The sequence below is a fragment of the Salvelinus fontinalis genome, chromosome 8 (genome assembly GCF_029448725.1).
Source record: "Salvelinus fontinalis isolate EN_2023a chromosome 8, ASM2944872v1, whole genome shotgun sequence".
Lineage (NCBI taxonomy): Eukaryota > Metazoa > Chordata > Actinopteri > Salmoniformes > Salmonidae > Salvelinus > Salvelinus fontinalis.
The window spans coordinates 10,183,724-10,209,520 of NC_074672.1; the positions used below are offsets into that span (position 1 = coordinate 10,183,724).

General features: G+C 43.4%; 2 protein-coding genes across 7 annotated transcripts; both read left to right on the top strand.

Annotated features, from left to right (window-relative positions):
- Nucleotides 1–4,404: 4,404 nt before the first annotated feature.
- LOC129860513 (probable E3 ubiquitin-protein ligase DTX3) lies at nt 4,405–16,441 on the top strand. Of its 6 annotated transcripts, XM_055930952.1 has the most exons (6): nt 4,405–4,800; nt 4,981–5,022; nt 7,626–8,283; nt 11,447–11,660; nt 13,060–13,277; nt 13,889–16,441. In XM_055930952.1, exons 2-6 carry the CDS (start codon nt 5,010–5,012, stop codon nt 13,962–13,964), a joined length of 1,179 nt encoding a protein of 392 aa, XP_055786927.1. In that variant the 5' UTR covers nt 4,405–4,800; nt 4,981–5,009; the 3' UTR covers nt 13,965–16,441. The 6 variants fall into 6 exon arrangements, with proteins under 6 accessions (XP_055786927.1, XP_055786928.1, XP_055786930.1 ...); XM_055930953.1 differs by lacking the exon at nt 4,981–5,022; XM_055930955.1 differs by lacking the exon at nt 4,981–5,022 and having other exon boundaries at nt 4,405–4,545.
- Nucleotides 16,442–16,689: 248 nt separating this feature from the next.
- On the top strand, nt 16,690–19,087 carry LOC129860515 (probable E3 ubiquitin-protein ligase DTX3). Its single transcript, XM_055930957.1, has 3 exons — nt 16,690–17,211; nt 17,740–17,957; nt 18,203–19,087. The coding sequence occupies exons 1-3, from the start codon at nt 16,870–16,872 to the stop codon at nt 18,279–18,281; spliced, it is 639 nt and encodes a 212-aa protein (XP_055786932.1). The 5' UTR covers nt 16,690–16,869; the 3' UTR covers nt 18,282–19,087.
- Nucleotides 19,088–25,797: the final 6,710 nt, after the last annotated feature.

A 25,797-nucleotide genomic window follows, 5' to 3' on the forward strand; every position in this document is an offset into this window, starting at 1 on the left:
CGTTTCTTATGACGAGAAGAACTTCTGGATTACTCACCTCGAACCTGAAGAAGCTTTTTCCTTTAACGAGTCTTACGAGTCCGACGCAAAGGATATATTGCTTTCTCAGGAATAGGCCCAAATCTCTGTCATTTGCGTGAAGAAAAGACGGAAAAAAAGGGGGCAGAGGTCAGGCAGCCTTCTAAACATTTGTAGGCGAGCGAGTAAACTCCCACTGCCATCCGTTTTATTGGCCAATGTGCAATCATTGGAAAATTAAATCGATGGCCTACGATCAAGATTATCCTACCAACGGGACATTAAAAACTGTAATATCTTATGTTTCACTGAGTCGCGGCTGAACAACGAATATAGAGCTGGCGGGATTTTCCATGCACCAGCAGGACAGGAAAGCTACATCTGGTAAGATGAGGGGTGGGGGTGTGTGTCTATTTGTCAACAGCTGGTGCGTGATTTCTAATATTAGATTAGTCTCAAGGTATTGCTCGCCTGAGGTAGAGTTCCTTATGATAAGCTGTAGACCACACTATCTACCAAGAGAGTTCTCATCTATATTATTCATAGCCATCTATTTACCACCACAAACCGATGCTGGCACTAAGGCCGCACTCAACCAGCTGTATAAGGCCATAAGCAAACAAGAAAATGCTCATCCAGAAGCGGCGCTCCTAGTGGCCGGGGACTTTAATGCAGGCAAACTTCAAATTCCTTTTACATAATTTCTACCAGCATGTCACATGTGCAACCAGAGGAGAAAAAAACTCTAGACCACCTTTACTCCACACACAGAGATGCATACAAAGCTCTCCCCTGCCCTCCATTTGACCAAATCTGATCATAATTCTATCCTCCTGATTCCTGCTTACAAGTAAAAACTAAAGCAGGAAGTATCAGTGACTCGCTCAATATGGAAGTGGTCAGATGACGCGGATGCTATGCTACAGGACTAGCACACATTGTCCCGGGATTCATCCAATAGCATTGAGGAGTATACCACCTCAGAATCGGCTTCATCAATAAGTGCATCGACGACGTCATCCCCCCAGTGACTGTATGTACATATCCCAACCAGAAGCCATGGATTAAAGGCAACATCCGCTTTGAGCTAAAGGCTATAGCTGCCGCTTTCAAGGAGCGGGACACTACGCTTATAAGAAATCCCGCTATGCCCTCAGACGTACCATCAAACTAAGCAAAGCATCAATACAGGATTAAGATTGACTCCTACTACACAGGCTCTGATGCTCGGCGGATGTGGCAGGGCTAGAAAACTATTACGGACTACAAAGGGAAACCCAGACGCGAGCTTCCCAGTGACGTGAGCCTTCCAGGCGAGCTAAAATACTTTTAAGCTCGCTTCAAGGCAAGCAACACTGAAGCATGCACAAGAGCACCAGCTGTTCTGGACGACTGTGTGATAACGCTCTCGGTAGCCGTTGTGAGCAAGACCTTTAAACAAGTCAACATTCACAAAGCCGCGGGGCCAGACAGATTACCAGGACGTGTACTCAAAGCATGCGCGGTCCAACTGGCAGGTGCCTTCACTGACTTTTCAACCTGTCCCTGACCGAGTCTGTAATACCTACATGTTTCAAGCAGACCACCATTGTCCCTGTGCCCAAAGAAGCGAAGGTAACCTGCCTAAATGATTACCGCACGACAAAACCTATTCCCCCTCAGGAGACTGAAAAGATTTGGCATGGATCCTTAGATCCTCAAACGGTTTTACAGCTGCACCATCGAGAGCATTCTGACGGGTTGCATTACTGCCTGGTATGGCAATTGCTCGGCCTCCGACCGCAAAGCACTACAGAGGGTAGTACGTACGGCCCAATACATCACCGGGGACAAGCTTCCTGCCATCCGGGGCCCGTATACCAGGCGGTGTCAGAGGAAGGCCCTAAAAATTGTTAAAGACTCCAGCCACCCCAGTCATAGACTCTTCCCTCTGCTACCGCACGGCAAGCGGTACCGGAGTGCCAAGTCTAGGTCCAAGATGCTTCTAAACAGCTTCTACCCCCAAGCCATAAGACTCCTGAACATCTAATCAAATGGCTACCCAGACTATTTGCATTGCTATCTAGCCCTGCTCAATTGCATGGGCTCCGGAGCAGGCAGGTCGACAGCCCTCTGTGATTTCCGAGGCACCAGATTCTTTGACACCAGATTCTCTCAGAAATGTAGACTTTGGCGATTTCCGGGATTCCTCGAGTGGCAGGTGGAATTCGAAGAAGAGCGAGGGCGACAGGAAACAGACATTCTCTGTTTCCTGTAGCCGCCCATCAATCCAGATGGTCAAAGCTATGAGGGAGTCGAGGTCCATGGGCAGCTCCCGCGCTGCGAGCTTGTCTTTAATCACCTCCGATAATCTGTGAAGGAACGTGTCAATATGGGAGTAACAGTCCACTGTTTGCCTCAGTCTGGAGGAGTTTGTGGCAGAGGTAAGAAAAGTGTTTGATTCTCCATTGTCCGAAAGAGAGGCTGCTTTTAAGCTGCTCTAACTGTGTCAAGACTCCAATAGTGTCGAAGACTACGTGGTGGATTTTTGCACGTTGGTATTTAGTCCGAAATTTGCAGGTGTATATCTGGTTTATCTTAGTATTGGGACTCAGTCAAAGGTGTAGACCTGGTTTGTTGGAGTACTGGAGCTGTGGTGCAGAGGTAGACCTGGTTTACAATTTGAGTACATTTAGACCTGGCTTAGTTTACTAATTGGGATCAAACACAAGTGCAGACTTTATAGGTATGTAAATTGCTGAAGTACAGGTGTAGACCTGGTTGGTATGAATATAGGGGCTGAAATGCAGAAGTACTCATTGTTATGACAATTGGTTCTGGCATGTAGCAGTAGACCTGTTTAAAAAAGTACATCTATATTGGGTTAGACATGCAGGTGTACACCTGGTGTAGTGGAAATTCAGTACTGAGAGAGATTTGGTAATTTATTAAAACAATAATCTTTATTTAATATTGATTAATTATTGCAATAATAAGGCTGCTTGACCTCCTACTCTTGATTGTTGGACCAAGTACCCTAACCTTTACACAAATGCAGAGTACTATATATAGCTGACACTAACAATGGTCAGTCATGGTTGGTTCAACCCCCCTCATGCAGACCAAAGAACATCATAAGCCACTCTGGGTTCATCCTGTCGTTATCTGCACGTGGGTTGTTGTCTTAACCCCACCCTGGCTTAGTTTCCCAAATGCAAGGATGATTTTGAAACAATGAGGGATTGTTCTGCTTCTAAGCTATCTCTAGTAAAACACATTTTTGTCTCTGTAATGCAGTCTTTAACACATTTGTCAGCTCAAGCCATCTCCAGTGACCATACGCCCAGATTAGCTGCAGGGAACTAGAGTGGAGCCCATGAAAACACAGACACTAGTAGGACAGAAATGTCTTACTATTAGTTAAATATGAATTGTTAACCATTAATATCAAATAAATCAGGTAAATATGTAATTTTTCCCTCACACTGGTCTATAACACTATTGGCGCTGAAGTAGAAGTGTAAACCTGATTTGTATGAATGTTGAGGCTTGGGCACTTGGGTAGATCTGTTTTTATATGAGTATGCCCTTGGATTTACCTGGTTTATATGAGTAATGGGGTGTAGGGATACACAAGGCTCATACAGGTAATGGGTGTGGATGGACATCTATTGCCCATTCATATATTTTCTGGCAACAAGTTTGTGGTAGAAAAAAAGCCAGTGGGGCTGGGTTACATGTTTTATTATACCACTGTACTCAGAAATGATCTTTGAAATTTTGAGTGCATACATGTCCGAGATCACAGGACTAACATGTGCAAATAACAGTGTTGGGGTGTGCAGTGAATAGCTGGATATAGATTACTGTTGGTGATTTGGGGAATAGAGGCCTAAGGAAAGTGGATACCAAGGCTGGGATAGGCGAGTAACAGATATGAGATGTATTGGCAAAGGAACTGGGTCTATGAATAACAAATAGGGCATTTAGGGCTAAGACATGGGTATATCGGTACTTGATTGTATCAATATCAGGCTATTGACATGTGGGTGTTATGGTTAGGACATGGGGGTTTGAGTAATGGGTTTGAGGTGTGTGGGTAATGGGGTTTAGGTGTGTGGGTATGTGGGTATGTGGGCTGAGGTATATAGATATTGGGGCTGAGGAATAGAGGTAAATGTCTGTTAATGTTATGGCATTACATTTGCATAGCGGCATGTTAGGGAAAATGTTGGGAACAAGGTTAAATAGGTCGTTTCACTAAGGTAATGCATGCGCTGTACATATTTGTGCTGAGAAGTGTGTATGTAGATTGCACTGGATTGCCCAAGAAGATACTCGAGTCTCCCCAAATCCTTGCCAACAATTTTTAACCAATCACAGAGGGTTCTATGACGAACTTCCTGCTTTCAGTTGTCTCTCGTCATTAAACTGTTGGGCATGGCTTGAAAGTACAAACCATTTCCATAAGTATATTATTGAGTACGCGGTTGTCATAATAATGAAACAGCTTAACGTGGTTATGTGAAAGTTCAGAATGTGTATGATGTAAGTAGGGGTTGATTTTGTATTAGGCTGTGTCTCAAGGACGTGGAAAGAGAAGGACAACCTCGAGTATAGAGAAGGGGACTCGATTAATTGTTAGCTAACGTTACGGATAGATTAAAATGGATAACAAGTATATATTGACTACAAAATACGTGTTATCAACATATCCACTGCAGCACACGATTTTCAGGCAATGTCCATATATGTTTTAGCTAGTTCCGTAATCTAAACCCCATCCGACAGCTACGGCAAAAGGTGAGACGGTTCACCCCACACCGCATTCTAATTTAGTAAAATGATTATGGACGTTCCACTTTGGAATTTGAACAGATTCCTTGGGTTCCTCGCTGCGCAACTCGAATGTCAGCGAATATTTGTCTAGTAATCTGATGTTACAATTTGTACTACTTCAGTTTTTCTCTTAATGTTCAACAGGGGGATATTTTCTCGATTGAAGGGATTATATGGGATCGCAAGGTAACTGTCTAATAAATATGTATAATTGTTTCATATGACTGTCAGAGGTCAAATGTTGCTCACAACCAAACATGTTAATAGAGGATCGGGTTGAGCTAGCCTCAGTTTCCTTTGTTTACTCAGTCTGCATTTCAGAACAGCTGATACGTCCATTTCAGCACTGCCGCGATACTGCCAGCCAGCCAGCGTGTTGTAGCTTTGACTTGTCCTGCGACCACTGACACCAAACATACGAGCTCAAGCGGAATGGTAGCACTCGCTCCAACAGACATGTTTCACAGTTGTTATTTGTAGTGGTTTAAGACTAGCGATATTCGAACGTTCTGTCTGTATTGCGTCGCGGTGCATACACCTTGCTTTCATTGCCTCACGCAACATACCGGTAGGCCGAGTAGCAACGATGTACCAGCAGAAATAAGTGATTTAAACCACAAGTCAACATTTTAACCTGGCTGCATGCTTTTTTGTTGTTGTAACAGTCCACTCGAGCACCGAATGGAAACTGCATATATAGTCTAGTCGTGGTGTTCTTATATCTCATTAATGTGTCATTATTGTCATGGTAGGCTAGTAAACTCCTACTGCATTGTTACACTGTTATGGTTCAAATTTAGGTAAAGATTAAGGAAGGAGTCAATTACATTGTGTTTATTTCAAGTTTTATGAACTGAAATTAGTCATTTCAGAATATGGGATTAGCCAAACTCCCTAATTATGTTCATTTAATTCTGATGTTGCCTATTAAGGTCAGTATTTCACTTGACATGTTTTTGTTTCACAAGTGGCTTGCCTTAATCACAAGCCACTATTGATTATGAGGTGGCTGTATGACACATTCTCTCTCTGTCCTTGGTGTCTCCTGTGCAGTTTCATTTTAGCTCAGATTTTCAAAAATGTATACAGATCAGAGTATATTGGGATTGCCTGAAATGAGAGAATGACATATTAGAAACTTTGTTGGTCCTGTATGGCTCAGTTAGTAGACCATGGAACGTGCAACGACAGGATTGTGGGTTCAATTCCCTGTTTACAGTTTCATCCCGGTGTAATAAATGTAACATTACATATTTTCCTTTAATGGCGTGAATATGTGTCTAACAGAGGAGGCTCCTCAGGGAAGGACCATCCTCCTCAGTGAATTTCATAGATTTTTTGAAATAGTGAAACATTAAAGTTATACTTTTTAGATACAACTATACTAAATATATTCACCAAATAATTTATTAAAACACTGTTTTGCAAAGGTCTACAGTAGCCTAAACAGCACTCTGTAGGTCAGCACCATGGTGTAGCCTGAGGACAGTTAGTTTACGTCCTCCTCTGGGTACATTGACTTCAATACAAAATCTAGGAGGCTCATGGTTCTCACCCCCTTCCATAGACTTGGACAGCAATTATGACATCTTCCGGAGGACGTCCTCCAACCTATCAGAGCACTTGCAGCATTAACAGATTTCTACTCGGTCAAAGGATCAGAGTTTAAATCTAGTTCTAAAAGCATAAGCTACAGCTAGCTAGCATTGCAGTGCATAAAATGTGACTCAAAGAGAGTGAAAGACTATAGTTGTACAGTTTTCAACAAATTAATTTCTTTAAAAATGAACGAGATGGAGAGAGCTATATTTTGTTGTATTTTTTTTTCTCACTTTCTCTTAGCTAGCGAATGCAGCTATATAGTTTAGCCTACTCAAACACCTAGCTCAAACAGAGAGGGATGCTATGTTAGTTAGTTGGCTATCCAACATTGGAACTCTTCCAAGTCAAGGTAAGCTTTTGGTTTTATTAATTTATTGCCACCGGGGCCTGCCGGTGTAACTGCTAAACTGCTTGCTGACTGTACTCTCTACTGCATGATTGTAGCAGGTTTACTAACGCGTTAGTTCTAGTAGCTATGTTGATTTTGAGATTAGCTAATATGTTGACAACGATGTAGGCTGTGTGTAGCGGTTATGTTATGAAGGTTTGGCTTTGTGACAGCTGATGTGTTGTGCCATGAAGTCCACAAGCGAAGGGAAAAGGTGAGAGGAGGAGAGCGCGTTGATGCGAGAGAGAATTAAATGAGAAAAATTATCATGTTGTTTTTATGTGGATGCTATGAAAGTGAACTGTTTGCGTGATCAGGGGTGTGTTCATTCTGCCAATTCTGTTGAAAACCGTTTCTTAAACGGAAGCAAACGAAGCTTTGATAAACATACCTGAATTTGTCCAATAGAAACTCTCGTTTGCAACTGTTGGACTAATGATTACGCCCTAGATCAGCTAGATGCAGGCAAGAGTCTGCAAGGCGGTATTGAATGTGTCAGTCTGTTACCTTGATTACTCATAATGTTCTCTCGACCTGTGCATCTACGTTGTAAACGTTTATTCATAGGCTAGGTTGTAGCAGCCACATGATGGGTATAGGGAAAATTTGAGTATCATGTAGTAGCTTAAACCTATCAATGTTTTATTGAGCTGGATGAATGGAATATGAATAACAGTCATCCAATATGCTATAATAGAAATGCCATGCTCATAAAATAAAAAATTCTTCCTCCCTCATCTTAAACGTCACCGACCACTACTGGTGTCTAATGGTTTCTCTCTTGTGTTTCCCTATGCAGTTTCATCAGTTGAAATGAGTGTGCGCGCGGGGCAGGGTAGCGACGAGGTTCTGGTGTCCCAGGCGGTGTGGGACTACTTGGCTGCCGCCGGCCGGCCCTGGCTCATAGACTTCCAGGACAAGCAGGGCCTCAGCGCAGGCATTATCCGCAGAGGGGAGCGGGGAGGCTGCTGCGCAGTGCGGCTACGCCCCGTAGAGGGCTCCCGTTCTGGGGGAGGACCAGGGATGATGGAGGGAGGATGCATCTCCAATGAGACGCGCAAGTCCTTCATAGACTTATGCCGCTGCGCCCGGAAAGAGATGAGCAAACAGGAGGGGGGTCCTAAGTGGAAGAGGTCTGTGCTGCCCTGTGTTGGGGTGGGGGTCCTGGAGGGGGATGGAGAGGGGAGCCTGCTAACACCTCAGCCTCCCCAGCCCAGACGCTCTCAGAGGCAGCAACAGAGGTGTAGGAAGCCTGCGGAGGATGAGGCCTGTGTGGTCCTCTCCAACTCCATGAACTGCATGTCCCACGATGCATCAGGACAGAGGAAGCAGGACAACATGGAAGTCAACTGCAGTATGATGGCATCCTCTCATAGCCGCTCCCAGAGTGAAGCAGACGACCACACCTCATGTTCCATCTGCATGGGAGACATGGTGGAGAGGACCACGCTGGAGAGGTATAGCTACATATTTCAAGTTTTAATGTCACGTGCACAGGTACAGTGAAATGCCTTTCTTGCAAGCTCTAACCCCAACAATGCAGTAATCAATAACAATGTAATACTAAAAATAAAAAGGTAGGGCTCCCGAGTGGCGCAGTGGTCTAAGACACTGCATCTCAGTGTAAGAGGCGTCACTGCAGTACCTGGTTTGAATCCAGGCTGCATCACATCTGGCTGTGATTGGGAGTCCCATAGGGTGGCGCACAATTTGCCCGCGTCGTCCGGGTTTGGTCGGGGTAGGCCATCATTGTAAATAAGAATTTGTTCATACTTCTTAGGGATAGCCCCTTTTTTCCCCAATTTTCACCTAAAATGACATGCCCAAATCTAACTGCCTGTAGCTCAGGCCCTGAAGCAAGGATATGCATATTCTTGGTACAATTTGAAAGGAAACACTTTGACGTTTGTGGAAATGTGAATTGAATGTAGGAGAATATAACACAATAGATCTGGTAGAAGACAATACAAAGAAAAAATTTACTTTTTTATTTTCTACCACCATCTTTGAAATGCAACAGAAAGGTCCCAAATCTTGCCATCACTCTGGTTGTAATTCCGATGGTGTCCACAAGATGGCAACAGTGTATGTGTATAGTTTCAGACGGATAACTTGTAGTATGAGAACTACATGACATTTAGTGTGAAGTCACCCAGGTACATTTGGGCAAATCGTGAAGGAGACATTTACATTCACATTACATTTTTCTGCAAGAATATCGTCAAATCTGTATACTTGGACTTTGATTTAGCTTTTCCAGTATTAGTAGCCATATTATAAGTTCAACATTTGTAAAATACCCCGTTTTCATAACTCTCCATATTCGTATAATTTTTGTACAAAAGGAAAAGGCTTGCTGTCGCACAAGGTTAGCAGCTACATTTTGCGACAGATACGGGGTTTCCCGATAGCCAATGAGCAGGGCTTTACGGGTGTATCTAGCTAGCTTTCTTTGACCCTGATTGGTGCTTATTTGACAAAGTTACATTTGATCAAGTGAAGACCGCCCGCGTAATCGGCGTGTCCTGAAGGCGTCGCTCTCTGACCAAATTTGGTGTTATATAGGATATACTACACCCCGAGTGATATAGTAAAGTCTGGTTACGTTCTAGGATCTATGAGGAATAAATACAAACATGATTTGACTCATTGAAACAAGGTTTAGGGTTAGATTTTCACAGATTCCTTTCTTTGCAAATTGAACTAGTGGAAATACAAAATCGATCGTGCGTGCTATATGGACCTTTTTAGGATATGAGAAAGGATTTTATCTCAGGGACCCTTTGGATGATAAATCAGAGCAAGATTTCAGAATGTAAGTACACATTTCACCTTCGGAGGTTAATTTATCAAACCTATTGCGGTGAAAAAAGTGTTATTGTTAGGAGCTCTCCTCAAACAATAGCATGGCATTTTTTCGCAGTAATAGCTACTGTAAATTGGACAGTGCAGTTATATTAACAAGAATTTAAGCTTTCAGCCGATGTTAGACACTTCTATGTACCGACATTTGTTTTTTCTCTCAAATCTGCAATCGTGACACACGGCGCTGCATGATTTACAACTGTCTCGTTGACGGGACTCCTATCCCTAAGACTGACTTGCCTAGTTAAATAAAGGTTCAACAAAAAAAAAAAACACTGTCAAAAATTTGAACAGTATAAAATAAGTAAGCATACTATGTACAAGGTCAGTTCCAGTACCATATTTACAATGTGCAGGCATACTGGATCGATAGAGATAGATATGTAGAGGTGTAAGGTAACTAGGCATCAGGATATATGATAAACAGAGTAGCTGCAGCATATATGAATATGTGTGTAGAGTCAGTATAAATGTATGTGCACATTATGTGTGTGAGCAAATGGAGTGTTTGTATGTGGTTTGTAGTATCAGTGTGCATTGTGTGTAGAGCCCTGTGAGTGTACATAGAGACCGTGCAAAAATAAGAATAAAGCACAAAGGTCAACTATGTCAGCCACACCAGTTGCTGACAGGTGATTAAAATATCGAGCACACAGTCATGCAATCTCCATAGACAAACATTGGCAGTAGAATGGCCCGTACTGAAGACCTCAGTGACTGTCAATGTGGCACCATAGGATGCCACCTTTCCAAAAGTCAGTTCATCAAATTTCTGCTCTGCTAGAGCTGCCCCGGTCAACTGTAAGTGCTGCTATTCTGAAGTGGAAACGTCTAGAAGCAACAATGGCTCAGCCGCGAGGTGGTAGGCCGTTGGGACCACCGAGTACTGAAGCTCGTAGCGCGTAAAAATCCCTTTTCCTCGGTTGCAACACTCACTATCGAGTTCCAAACTGCCTCTAGAAGCAACGTCAGCACAAGAACTGTTCGTCTGGAGCTTTATGAAATCGGTTTCCATAGCCGAGCACACAAGCCTAAGGTCATCCGCAATGCCAAGTCTCGGCTTAAGTGGTGTTAAGCTCACCCGCCATAGGACTCTGGAGCAGCGGAAACGTGCTCTCTGGCGAGAGGAATCACGCTTCACTTCTGGCAGTCCGACGTACGAATCTGGGTTTGGCGGATGCCAGGAAAACGCTACCTGCCCAAATGCATAGTGCCAACTGTAAAGTTTGGCAGATGAGGAATAATGGTCTGAAGCTGTTTTTCATGGTTCGGGCTAGGTCCCTTAGTTCCAGTGAAGGGAAATCTTAACGCTACAGTATACAATGACATTCTATTCTGTGGCAACAATTTTGGGAAGCCCCTTTCCAGTTTCAGTGTGACGATAACCCTGTGCACAAAGCAAGGTCCATACAGAAATGGTTTGTGGAAGAACTTGACTGGCCTGCACAGAGCCCTGACCTCAACCCCATCAAACACCTTTGAGATGAATTGGAACGCCGACTGCGAGCCAGGCCTAATCACCCGATCTCACTAATGCTCTTGTGGCTGAATGGAAGCAAGTCCATGTAGCAATGTTTGAACATGTAGTGAAAATCCTTCCCAGAAGAGTGGAGGCTACTATAGCAGCAAAGTGGGGACCAACATAATATTAATGCCCATGTTCAACGAGCAGGTGTCCACATACTCTAGGCCATGCATTGTATGTAATGCTTTCAAATTTTAAAGTAAAACCATTCTCTCTCACTCCCTCCCAAGGTGTGGCCACGCATTCTGTCGGTCATGTCTGGACCAGGCCTTCAAGGTGAAGAGAGCGTGTCCGGTGTGTCGTCTGGTGTACGGCCAGCTCATAGGGAATCAGCCTGCTTCCGGGACTATGATGGTGGAGAGGGACCCAGATCTGGAGTTGCCGGGACATGAGGGCTACGGGTGTATCTGCATCATCTATAGCTTCACACCTGGTCTACAGGCGGTGAGTGTATATATGACAAAAGAAACACGTTCATGAGAAAAAACACGAGGTACCGTTGAAGTACGAAGTTTACATACACTTAGGTTGGAGTCATTAAAACTCGTTTTTCTACCACGCCACAAATTTCTTGTTAACAAACTATAGTTTTGGCAAGTCGGTTAGGACATCTACTTTGTGCATGACACAAGTAATTTTTCCAACAATTGTTTACAGACAGATTATTTCACTTATAATTCACTGTATCACAATTCCAGTGGGTTGGAAGTTTACATACACTAAGTTGCCTGTGCCATTTTAAACAGCTTGGAAAATTCCAGAAAATGATGTCATGGCTTTAGAAGCTTCTGATAGGCTAATTGACATCATTTGAGTCAATTGGAGGTGTACCTGTGGATGTATTTCAAGGCCTACCTTCAAACTCAGTGCCTCTTCGCTTGACATCATGGGAAAATCAAAAGAAATCAGCCAAGACCTCAGAAAATTTTTGTAGACCTTCACAAGTCTGGTTCATCCTTGGGAGCAATTTCCAAACGCCTGAAGGTACCACGTTCATCTGTAAAAACAATAGTATGCAAGTATAAACACCATGGGACCACGCAGCCGTCATACCTCTCAGGAAGGAGACACGTTCTGTCTCCTAGAGATGAACGTACTTTGGTGCGAAAAGAAATGAAGTACTGGAATAGGCCTAGCTTGAAAATCAGACATTTCATCCATTTGGTGGTGAAAAGTTGTAATTGTTGGAGCCAGTTGTCTGTATGAACCGTGCTTAAAGGATGTAGGATTTTAGGCTGGGTTTCTGTACAGCACTTCGAGATATTATCTGATGTACGAAGGGCTATATAAAATAAAATTGATTGAAAAAAAAAATAGTCTTAGGTGTATGTTGTTGTATAGCTAGAGTTATGGGCCATTTTGCATACATTTATGATGTAGCCCGACAAAATGCTCTCAATGGTGCATCTGTAGACGTTTGTGAGGGTCTTAGGGGCCATGCCAAATTTCTTCAGCCGCCTGAGGTTGAAGATTTGGTGTTGTGCTGCCTTCACCACCGTGTCGATGTGGTGGGATCATTTCAAGTCCATTTCAGGTTCACTTTCACTTAAGAATATTCAAACACTTTGGTAGTTTTCCTGGAGCTATGAAAATCCAGGAATAACATATCTTTCATAACTGGACACTCAATTAGTATTTTACCCATATGTTTGTCTTAATGTTTGTCTTAAAAAGCTTGGATATTTCAATGAAAGCATGCCATGCTTGAAGTAATGTTATTGAATTTCTATACCACTTAACACATTTTTGTGGTTATTATGTGTGTGTGTGTGTGTGTGTATACATCTAATTTTTGTTCCTGTTCTTTTCAAACTTTCCTCTGAATTATGCCTGGGTCATGCAGCCGGAGCACCCTAACCCTGGTGTAAGCTACCCGGGTACGGACCGCATGGCTTACCTCCCAGACAGCCCAGAGGGGAACCGGGTCCTGGGCCTGCTCCGCCGGGCCTTTGAGCAGCGCCTCATCTTCACTATAGGGACCTCCATGACTACGGGAATGCATAACGTCATTACCTGGAACGACATCCACCACAAAACCTCCATATGGGGCGGACCACGCTGGTATGGAAACGCCTGAATTTACTGAAGGCTAATGGAGATTTTTGTGTGTTTCTAAGATGTGAGATGTGACAGTAGCTTTAAAATACATGTTTTTTCACACATTTCAAACATCTAGTGATAAATGTATGTACAGTAGGGAGAACAAGTATTTGAAACACTGCCGATTTTGCAGGTTTTCCTATTTACAAAGCATGTAGAGGTCTAAAATGCAAATGAATTACTTAAAAATCATACAATGTGATTTTCTGGATTTTTGTTTTAGATTCCGTCTCTCACAGTTGAAGTGTACATATGATATAAATTACAGACCTCTACATGCTTTGTAAGCAGGAAAACCTGCAAAATCGGCAGTGTATCAAATACTTGTTCTCCCCACTGTATATCTCTAACTCTTTCTTTAACTCGATCACTCACAAGTTACATAGAATCACATGGCTTTAGTCTTATGAGATGTGACCGAACAAGAAAGCTATCCATGTTTTGAGCATGTGGTGAGAGGTTAAATAAAGATTTCTGTCGGCCATTTGCTCCTAGAAGGCACTCTAGCTGTTCCTGCGATGACAACTCTCAATGACATGCTAATGGTGTTTTTATTTAATTTCCCCTGACAGCTTTGGCTACCCAGACCCCACTTACCTGGTGAGAGTGACTGAGGAACTCAGAGAGAAAGGCATCACTGCAGACTGACCGTCCAGATTCCAGAATGTTCCATTCTAGGAACACTAGGGATTCTAGGAACCTCTAGCTGTCCTGCTGCTGGTGGTTGCTAGGCTGCAGGCTCCTGGACCTAGACCCAGCAGTGCTGCGGATGAATACGACAGTGGACAGGGCTTGGCTCCACAGCAGAAACAGGACTACAGCCCAGTGAAGACTCTCATATCACTCCAATACCTCTTTTATGTGGAAAATCCTAACTTCCACTTAAATTGAATTTTCATTTAATCATGCATTGATGTCAATGGGAGACCATTCGACTTAAGTGTAAGTGAAAAATTTTCTAAAGTGGAATTTAGGTTTCACCCTTGTGTTCCTATGTTAGGTATCTATCTTCTGCTCAATCCAGCAGCACTTTGTGTGGAAGAAAACATAACAGTGAGAGCAATGTGATTTTCTGTGTGACACAATCTTCTACCTTTCACTTGTGTTGACAATAGCAGTACATTTGTTTGCTGAACTCATCCGAGCAGTTATAATATAGGGATTTAATAAGTTGGTAAGTATTATTTTGAAATCTAAGTAAAAGAGAAGTCTATTTTGCCTGATATGTTTATTTCCATGCTGGGGGACACGTTCTTTATTTACCAGTTGCAAGCGCACATTATTGGTGGTCTTTCCAGTACGTTCATAGAATAATTATCTTTTTCTGTCATTGTTTTCCGTGATAACCTGTTACTTACAGTTTGTATAAAGACCATATCTGAGATAGGTGGCAGGCAGAATAGCACTGTCTGCTTCAATAGAAAGCATCTAACTAAATAATTTAATTTCTCTAAAAGACGTTGCAATCTAAAGCACTCACAGGCACTTTGACCGAGGGAGTCAGTCAGTCGTTCAGTTCAGTGGAGGGCTGGTTGTTCTCTGCATATCATTAGAATGATCATGGTTCTCTGCTTCCTTTTCAGGCAAGACTAGTCTATGGAATAGTGCTCTGAGCAAATCGGGTAGGTGTTAGTCGTTAACAGCCCTGAAGCTAATAGCCTGGTAGCTATAAGTTGATGTCAATTTGCTTCGAGCCCTTCATTTCCCTTTTGATCTTCCTCTCCTTTGATTTCTTCTCGTTTTTACTTACACAGGAAGAATGTTTTCTATTTCTGCTGGTCTAGGATCGGTGTGGCCTTTTTAAATCATAATGAATAAATAAGGGACCCTGATCCTAGATCAGCACTCGTACTCTGAGACTCTCTTTTTATGAATACGGAACCAGGTTTTGAACTGCTTGAGTTCAGTTCAGTTTGATGTCCAGTCAGTCATTGGTCCTCATTTTCTAATGACCAGATTTACACGATGATGTCAAATGAGAAGGGCAAGATGTCGAACCACTTAAACCAAATCAAAGACAGAAAAGGGCTCTGAAATAATTAACTATGTGTCTGAAATGGCACTCTATTCCCTATATAGTGCACGAGTGCTGATTAGGGGCCCATAGGGCTCTGGTCAAAAGTGGTGCACTATATAGGACCCATAGGACTGGTTAAAAGTAGTGTACTGTGTTGGGAATAGGGTGCCATTTTGGACGCCAGCCCTGTCTGAAGAGATGTTTGATTGTCTCATAAATAAAGAGGTATCTATCTGCTGTAATTAAAGTTTGTCTTAAGATATCATCTAGGATTAACAATAAGTACCTGTAATATGAACATGTTAAGGAGAATACTGCAGTCCCTTATAGGTGTATTGCCAGTGATTTATTGAATTACCTTGTTTTGATACATTTCTCATTGTTAGCGTGCCTTCTATTCAAGTTTTGAAGAAAATGTAGCATGTTGATACTAATGAATGATAAGCAATTCTTCAGTAGACTGTATCAAATTGTTATTTGGAGTGTCAGCCGCATTATGTTTGTGCTTTGTCTGCCTTTCTACAGTTTGAGAATATAGAAACGGATGTGTATTTGACGTAACCTTTCTGTTATAAACAGTCGAAGTAGTCCAAAAATTTAGCCTCACTCATATGATCAAACTGTGTGAAGAAGAATATGCATATAGTCCAGTCTGTGTTAACCTCTTATTTGTCTGCAGTCGGATGATGTGAAAGAATTTACTTGGCCCATACATTCATTAAATATCCCTTGCTACGACCCAAATGGCACCCTATTTATGATAGAAAAAGTAGTGCACTATATAGGGTGCCATTTGGGACTTGACCTTTTCCCCCATCTCTTTTTGTATTTTTTTGTTTAGGGATCAACTCGAATATCTTTGAGAGACAGGAATAGTAGTTCAAATCAAGCTACCATGCAAATATTTCTATGCAGTAAACTATGTGAACTGGGGGTTGGGGTACAGGCAGGGGAATAAATACTGAAAAGGATTGTGTTGCAAATTGATTGTGAAAAGTTAAAGATTTGCTTTTCTAATTGTGTTCATTTGTATTTTATGAGTCTGTTGATGTTAAACAATTATGTGGTTTACATTTTAATACTTGAATAAAAACGGTTATGTTCTGTTTATGGTGGTGGTATTGTTTATTATTGATTTAATATTATGTAAATCGCCTCAGTACAAATCTGACATTTATGATCACATGTTTTTCACTCCATTATGCAATATTATAGCAAGACTTATTTTATTTATGGTTGTAACACAACTCAACCCTCAGGAAGATATCCTATGCCTTGGTTCACACATGGCAGTGCAAACTATTGAAGTGGAACGTTACTGTAGCCTTTACACTTACATTGTAGCTTCTGCCGAACATTAGCAACGGATGACGTATGGTAATGACTAGATGTGGGAGGCTTTACTCTTTCTGTCGACATAGTCCTCTTCCTGAAAAGCAAAGTTCAGCTCAGACGAGTTGGTCAGATGACTTTGCGTTTTCCTGTTTCTGCTACAAATTAGCTATGTATAAAATGTCCTCAAACGCTTAATCTATAATGACATCATCTGGATTCTCCAACATAGGCGACAGATGTACTTCTGCAACAGAGCAGAGACTCGGCGGCGACGAGGAGGACCATTGCATAATATGCATGGACAGTTTTCAGGAAAAGATCACTTTAAAATGTTCTCACTCATTCTGTTCAAGTTGTATTGACTCGTTTTTCAAAATTAAGCCCGCATGTCCGGTATGTAATAGTTTTCACGGGACCTACGAAGGAACGCAGCCCCGGAACGGCATCATGACAGTGAGACGCAACTGGCAGTGTTTACCTGGCTATGAGGAGGGGAATGGACATATCACGATTGATTATCACTTTCCAGCCGGAGTACAAGGGGTGAGATTTATTGTAGCCTATGTTTACTTTATATGTGACGCAGATGGGCCTATATTTTATCGCAGAATTGAAAGTGTCAATAGACATTGTGCCACTATTGACTTGAAGATGAAAGGGCCATGCTTATAGTCGGAGATTAGTCAGAGATTCATCTTAATGTTGTTCTTGAAAGCCCTTATATGAAAGTCGATGTATTGCTTTAGTACTGCCCCTCCATGGCATTACAGTCTTGCTGGTGATGTCATGCCAGACAGATTAGCTGTTGACTTCTTTATCACCTAAGGTCGAGTTTGATCCTCCATGAGTCCCTAATTATAAGTAGTAGGTTTCATCTTACCACCACCAGTCAGTTATTTGAAATAACATGATTAGGCCTACAGCCAGTGGAGAAGACCCAGCTCCGGTTTTGAGTCTGGTTCCTCTTGAGGTTTCTTCCTTCTAGGGAGGTTTTCCTTGCTACTGTGGAAAAGGGTTTTTATAGACACAGTTGATTGATTGATATTACTCTTTCTCGCCACATCCCTCCAGCCTGAGCATCCGAACCCGGGTGAGAAGTACTGCAGCACATCCAGGACAGCCTTTCTGCCAACCTGTGAGGAAGGAGAGAAGGTACTGAGGCTGCTCCAGACAGCCTTTCACAGGAGGCTCATCTTCACCATCGGGACATCAGCCACCACCGGCCTCAACAACTCCATCACATGGAACGACATACACCACAAGACCAACATTAGTGGAGGACCACAGTTGTAAGTAGGCCTATCTATCCTAGTCAGAGGAAATAGAATCAGAATACTCACACACTGTTTGAATGCTCCTGAAGTTTCGTTGTGACATTTCTATCTCTAAGACTAATGAAGACCCATATCAGTGTATGACAGTGTTGTAACGGTGTTATTGACATTCGAGAGCGTTTGAACTTTGCCATGTTTTTGAAATGGCAGATCAATGTGACACTGAAGCTGATACGCCGTCTCTCTTTTCTCCTTGTTAGTTTTGGGTATCCAGACCCGGGCTACCTCTCTAGGGTCCAGGAGGAGCTTCGTCTGAAGGGAGTGACAGAGGAGAGCTGACTCCCCTGGAGCTTCATGAAACCATAGAACTAGAATTACTCTTAGTTCAAATTCTATACATATTGTCACACTCAGGAATCAAACACAAGACGAGAAGAGCAGTTACGGTGTTGGGGAAGCTACACTGAAAATATAGCTTACCAAGCTACCAATTCACACTAGAAGCTTAGCTACCCTTAAGAAAAATATAGTTTCCTTCAAGTTACTTTGAAAAAGTAGTACACTACATCAAAACTACTTTGTGAAAAATTATCAAATTTAAATCTGAAATGTCATAGACTACAAGTTGCAAGAACAGATCACTTTACTGGTAAAATGTTAACAGAATGTGTAATTTGGCCTATTAAACATAACAACTTAAAATTAAGAAAGGAAGGTATTGCCTATTTCGCCCATATTTTCTTTTCTTTTAGCAAAAAACAGTGTGGGTTTTCAGTAGTTGGCTACACCACCACATGGCAAAAAAAGTAATTAACTACTGAAAACACTACCTAGATCTGAATTCAGTTAAACTACCACCAAGCTACTGTAAAATGTAGTTAAATTACTAGTTGAACTACATGTAGTTCACCACTCCCCAACACTGAGCAGTTATGATTGTAGCCAACGGTTCCCAAAAAGGTTGGTTACAGACGTACAAAAATATCATACCGCCAAGACATGCTATCCTCTCACCGTTACAATAACAGGATATTTTTTTTAAATTTTTTTTTTTTTGGGGGGGGGGGGGTACTGATAGTTGTGCATCTAGAAGTGTTAAGAAAAATATTTGATTCTTATTTACAATAAAAGTCACTTCAAAATGACACAATGCATTATTTACTATTGTGCACAAAATAATCTGAAACACAACCAAAACAAAGAGCAAATGCATCCAACAAATTTGTAGTCACAAGCTTGATGTAGTCATTGCGTGCTATGAATATGGGACCAAGTGCTGTAATTTCTAAATGGGTCACCCGATATGGATGAGAGTACCCTCAAATTAAAGCAGTCAGTCTTTGTTTAATTTCAAATCCAAACCTTTGGAGTACAGAGCCAAAAGACGAAAAGATTCTTCACTGTCCCAATAAGTATTTGTGCTCCTGAGTGGCACAGCGGTCTAAGGCACTGCATTTCAGTGCTAGAAGCATCACGACAGACCCTGGTTCAAGGCTGTATCACAACCGGCCGTGATTGGGAGTTCCATAGGGCGGCGGACAATTGGCCCAGCGTCGTTAGGGTTTGGCCGGGGTAGGCCATCATTGTAAATATGAATTTGTTCTTAACTGACTTGCCTAGTTAAATGAAGGTTTAATAAAAATAAATACATAATTATGGAGGGCACTGTATATGGTAGCATAGCTTTAAGATGGTTAATCGAAGACGTGTGTTTTGACTCAATGCCTGAAAGTTGTGTTCTCGATATTATGTTGCAGTTTCTTTATTTGTTTAAAAATGCGTATTTTTCTCCACTGATTATGTGGCAGAAAAAAAGCTTTTGATCCATGTATCAGAGAGCTAAGAGAACATTTATATTATAAAAATATATATATATATATACAAACACTGACTGTACAAAACATTAAGAACACCTTATTGAATTGCACCCCCCATACATACTATACACAATCCATGTCTCAATTGTCTCAAGGCTTAAAATTCCTTCTTTAACCTGTCTCCTCCTGTCACGTTCCTGACCGGTTTTCTGTTATTTTGTATGTGTTTGATGGTCAGGGCGTGAGTTTGGGTGGGTAGTCTATGTTGTGTGTTTCTATATTTGTTAAGGGTGACCTGATATGGCTCTCAATTAGAGGCAGGTGGTTTTCATTTCCTCTGATTGAGAGCCATATTAAGGTAGGTGTTGTCACACTGTTTGTTTGTGGGTGGTTGTCTCCTGTGTCTATGTACGTTGCGCCACACGGGACTGTTTTCGGTTTGTTTGTTCGGTTTATGTAGTCTGTTCCTGTTTCATGCGTTCTTCGTGTCATGTAAGTTCTTATGTTCAGGTGCGTCTACGTCGTTTGTTGTTTTGTAGTTTGTTAAAGTGTTTTCGTGTTTTTTTCGTCTTGTTAAATAAATTCATCATGTCAAGTTACAACGCTGCGTCTTGGTTCAATCCATGCTCCTCCTCTTCGGATGAAGAGGAAGAGGAAAGCCGTTACAGAACCACCCACCACACCAGAACCAAGCGACGTGAATTCGAGCAGTGGCCTGCTACACAGGAATCCTGGACATGGGATGAAATATTGGAGGGAAAAGGACACTGGGCTCATATTGGGGAATATCGCCGCGCTCGTGAAGAGATGGAAGCAGCGAGAGCCCAGGAGCGGTGGTATGAGGAGGCAGCAAAGAGATGTGGCTGGAAGCCGGAGAATCAAGCTCAAAACCGCAGATATGAAGGTGCACAGCGAGCAAGGAAGCCCGAGAAGAAACCCCAAAAATGTCTTGGGGGGGGGGCTAAGAGGTAGTGGGTCTAGGGCAGGTAGGAGACCTGCGCCCACTTCCAAGGCTAACCGTGGAGATTGGGAGTATGGGCAGACACCGCAGTAGAGCGCACGGTGTCTCCTGTACGTGTGCATAGCCCGGTGCGGGTTATTCCACCTCCCCGCACTGGTAGGGCTAGATTGAGCATTGAGCCAAGTGCCATGAAGCCGGCTCTACATATCTGGCCACCAGTACGTCTCCTTGGGCCGGCATACATGGCACCAGCCTTACGCATGGTGTCCCCGGTTCGCCTACATAGCCCGGTGCGGGTTATTCCACCTCCCCGCACTGGTCGGGCAACGGGGAGCATTCAACCAGGTAAGGTTGGGCAGGCTCAATGCCCAAGGGAGCCAGTACGCCTACACGGTCCGGTATTTCCGGCGCCACCTCCCCGCCCCAGCCCAGTTCCACCAGTGCCTACACCACGCACCAGGCTTCCAGTGCGTCTCCAGAGCCCTGTTCCTCCTCCACGCACTCTCCCTAAGGTGCGTGTCTCCAGCCCAGTGCCTCCAGTTCCGGCACCACGCACTAAGCCACCTGTGCGTCTCCAGAGCCCTGTACGCACTGTTCCTTCTCCCCGCACTCGCCCTGAGGTGCGTTTCCCTCAGCCCGTTACCTCCAGTTCCGGTACCATGCACCAGGCCTATAGTGCGCATTGAGAGTCCAGGTTGCCCTGTTGTTGTTCCCCGCACTAGCCTGAAGGTGCGTGTCCTTAGCCCGGTACCTCCAGTTCCGGTACCACGCACCAGGCCTACAGTGCGTCTCAGCCGGCCAGAGTATGCCGTCTGCCCAGCGGCGCCTGAACTGCCCGTCTGCCCAGCGGCGCCTGAACTGCCCGTCTGCCCAGCGGCGCCTGAACTGCCCGTCTGCCCAACGGCGCCTGAACTGTCCGTCTGCCCAACGCCGTCTGAACTGTCCGTCTGCCAAGCGCCGCATGAACTGCCCGTCTGTATTGAGCCTTCAAAGCCGCCCGTCGGTACTGAGCCTTCAAAGCCGCCCGTCTGCCATGAGCCTGCAAAGCCGTCTGCCATGAGCCTACAGAGCCGTCCGCCAGACAGGAGCCGCTAGAGCCTTCCGCCAGACAGGAGCCGCTAGAGCCTTCCGCCCGACAGGAGCCGCCAGAGCCTTCCGCCAGACAGGAGCAGCCAGAGCCTTCCGCCAGACAGGAGCAGCCAGAGCCTTCCGCCAGACAGGAGCAGCCAGAGCCTTCCGCCAGACAGGAGCAGCCAGAGCCTTCCGCCAGACAGGAGCAGCCAGAGCCTTCCGCCAGACAGGATCAGCCAGAACCGTCAGCGAGCCATGACCAGCCAGAGCCGTCAGCGAGCCATGACCAGCCAGAGCCGTCAGCGAGTCATGACCAGCCAGAGCCGTCAGTGAGCCAGGAGCGTCCAGAGCCGTCAGCGAGTCATGCGCTGCCCCTCAGCCCAGAGCGGCCATTTATCCAGAACTGCCCCTCAGTCCAGAGCTGTCTCTCTATCCGGAGCTGCCCTTCAGTCGGGAGTTGCCCCTCTATCCTGAGCTACCCCTCTATCCTGAGCTACCTCTCTATCCTGAGCTACCTTGTCCCAGAGCTGTCCTTTATCTTGGTGTTGCCCCTTAAATTAAGTGGGTGGAATAGGAGAGTGGTCATTCAGAGGGGGAGACGTAAGCTGGGATTGACTATGGTGGGGTGGGGACCTCGCCCAGAGCCTGAGCCACCACCGTGGTCAGACGCCCACCCAGACCCTCCCCTAGACTTTTGGTGGTGCATTCGGAGTACGCACCTTGAGGGGGGGGGGTTCCGTCACGTTCCTGACCGGTTTTCTGTTATTTTGTATGTGTTTGATAGTCAGGGCGTGAGTTTGGGTGGGTAGTCTTGTGTGTTTCTATGTTTGTTAAGGGTGACCTGATATGGCTCTCAATTAGAGGCAGGTGGTTTTCATTTCCTCTGATTGAGAGCCATATTAAGGTAGGTGTTGTCACACTGTTTGTTTGTGGGTGGTTGTCTCCTGTGTCTATGTACGTTGCGCCACACGGGACTGTTTTCGGTTTGTTTGTTCGGTTTATGTAGTCTGTTCCTGTTTCATGCGTCCTTCGTGTCATGTAAGTTCTTATGTTCAGGTGCGTCTACGTCGTTTGTTGTTTTGTAGTTTGTTAAAGTGTTTTCGTGTTTTTTTCGTCTTGTTAAATAAATTCATCATGTCAAGTTACAACGCTGCGTCTTGGTTCAATCCATGCTCCTCCTCTTCAGAGGAAGAGGAAAGCCGTTACACCTCCCCTTCATCTACACTGATTGACATGGATTTAACATGTGACATCAATAAGGGATCATAGTTTTCACCTAGATTCACCTGGTAAGTCTACGTCATGGAAAGAGCAGGTGTTCTTAATGTTATATACAGTGGGGCAAAAAAGTATTTAGTCAGCCACCAATTGTGCAAGTTCTCCCACTTAAAAAGATGAGAGAGGCCTGTAATTTTCATCATAGGTACACTTCAACTATGACAGACAAAATGAGAAAAAAAAATCCAGAAAATCACATTGTAGGATTTTAAATGAATTTATTTGCAAATTATGGTGGAAAATAAGTATTTGGTCACCTACAAACAAGCAAGATTTCTGTCTCTCACAGACCTGTAACTTCTTCTTTAAGAGGCTCCTCTGTCCTCCACTCGTTGCCTGTATTAATGGCATCTGTTTGAACTTGTTTTCAGTAAAAAAGACACCTGTCCACAACCTCAAACAGTCACACTCCAAACTCCACTATGGCCAAGACCTAAGAGCTGTCAAAGGACACCAGAAACAAAATTGTAGACCTGCACCAGGCTGGGAAGACTGAATCTGCAATAGGTATTTATTATTCTACAATGTAAAAATATTAAAAAATAAAGAAAGATCCTTGAATGAGTAGGTGTGTCGATAACATTTTACTATTGCTGTATATATATATATATATGTATATATATATACTATTATTTTATAATAATAATATATAAATGTTTTCTTATATACCTCCTAATTCATCTCAATTATATGATTGTTTATAGAGCAGTCAATAAAATCTGTTAATGAATTGTTTTAATGTACAGGATGTCCTTGTTGTGTATGACAGAATCCGCACCTCCATGGCATTTTCCTTCTACCTCAATAGAGGGCAATCCTCTACTTCAAAATAACAGGAGCGTGCTTGGTATGCCGCCTCATCAGCACCAAATCCACTCTCTCTAAAACACTATAAAACAGCATCTCCCAACACCCCACCCGGCAAACCGGGAACATTCTCAGAACATTACCTAAGAATCCCATTAAGTTCTATTCACTGTCTAACATGATGATAACAAAAAAAATTTTTTTTTTTGCAGAAAATGTTTTGAATGAAATATCCTTGGAATCTTCTCCTAGCGGTAACTAAAATGTTGTGTTCAACATCTGTAACAACAGAACTACAGAACATTCCCCAAATGTTCTAATTAGGTTTCCAGGTAATGTAATAACACAATGTATCAGTAATGAGATGGCACCGACAGACATGGTCGCCCTGTTTCTAGCTCCTAGCAAACTTTGCTATATTTCGTTTTTTTGTTTGTTATTTCTTACATTATTTAATCAGAACGTTTCAAGTACTATCACCTACAGCCGAAAATGCATTTTGGATATAAGATCAGTGGTCACTCACCAGAAATTAGACTAGACATTTGACTTCCCAGACCTGGATCCTTTGTTTGAACTGCCCGAGGCGGCATCATTCATCATGAATGATACTCCAAAAAGTTGCTGCCGGAGGAGAGGGAGGAGAAATAGGGTCCTAGTCAGACTCAGGAGGTCGGCATACCACCCACTGGTTCCGAGTATATTACTCGCTAAAGTTCAGTCCATGAACAATAAAATAGATGAGCTCAGTGCGAGGATCTCCTTCCAGAGAGACATAAGGGACTGCAACATAGTCTGTTTAACGGAATCATGGCTCTCTCCGGATATATTGTCCCCATCCATACAACCAGCAGGGTTCTCCGTTCATTGCACGGACAGGAAAAATAACTCTCCGGGAAACACAGAGGTGGAGGAGAATGTCTTATGACTAAAAACTCATGGTGTGATTGAGGTAACATACAGAAAGTCAAGTCATTTTGTTCTCCCCATCTGGAATACCTCATCCTCAAATGCCCACCTCATTACTTCCCAAGATAATTTTATTTGGTTAAAGTCACTGCCGTGTATGTTCCCCTACAAGCTGACACTGCAATGGCTCTCAAGGAACTACAGTTGAAGTCGGAAGTTTACATACACCTGAGCCAAATACATTTCAACTCAGTTTTTCACAATTCCTGACATTTAATCCGAGTAAAAATTCCCTGTCTTAGGTCAGTTAGATTCACCACTTTATTTTAAGAATGTGAAATGTCAGAATAATAGTAGGGGAAATAATTTATTTCAGCTTTTATTTATTTCATCACATTCCCGGTGGGTCAGAAGTTTACATACACTCAGTTAGTGTTTGGTAACATTGCCTTTAAATTGTTTAACTTGGGTCAAACGTTTCGGGTAGCCTTCCACAATAAGTTGGGTGAATTTTGTCCCATTCCTCCTGACAGAGCTGGTGTAACTGAGTAAGGTTTGTAGGCCCCCTTGCTCGTACACGCTTTTTCAGTTCCGCCCACACATTTTCTATATGATTGAGGTCAGGGCTTTCTGATGGCCACTCCAATACATTGACTTTGTTGTTCTTAAGCCATTTTGCCACAACGTTGGAAGTTTCCTTGGGGTCATTGTCCATTCGGAAGACCCATTTGTGACCAGGCTTTAACTTTCTGACTGATGTCTTGAGATGTTGCTTCAATATATCCACATAATTATCCTTTCTCATGATGCCATCTATTTTGTGAAGTGCACCAGCCCCGCCTGCAGCAAAGCACCCCCACAGCATGATGCTGCCACCTCGTGCTTCGCGGTTGGGTGGTGTTCTTCGGCTTGCAAGCATCCCCCTTTTACCAACAAACATAACGATGGTCATTATGGCCAAACAGTTCTATTTTTGTTTCATCAGACCAGAGAACATTTCTCCAAAAACTCC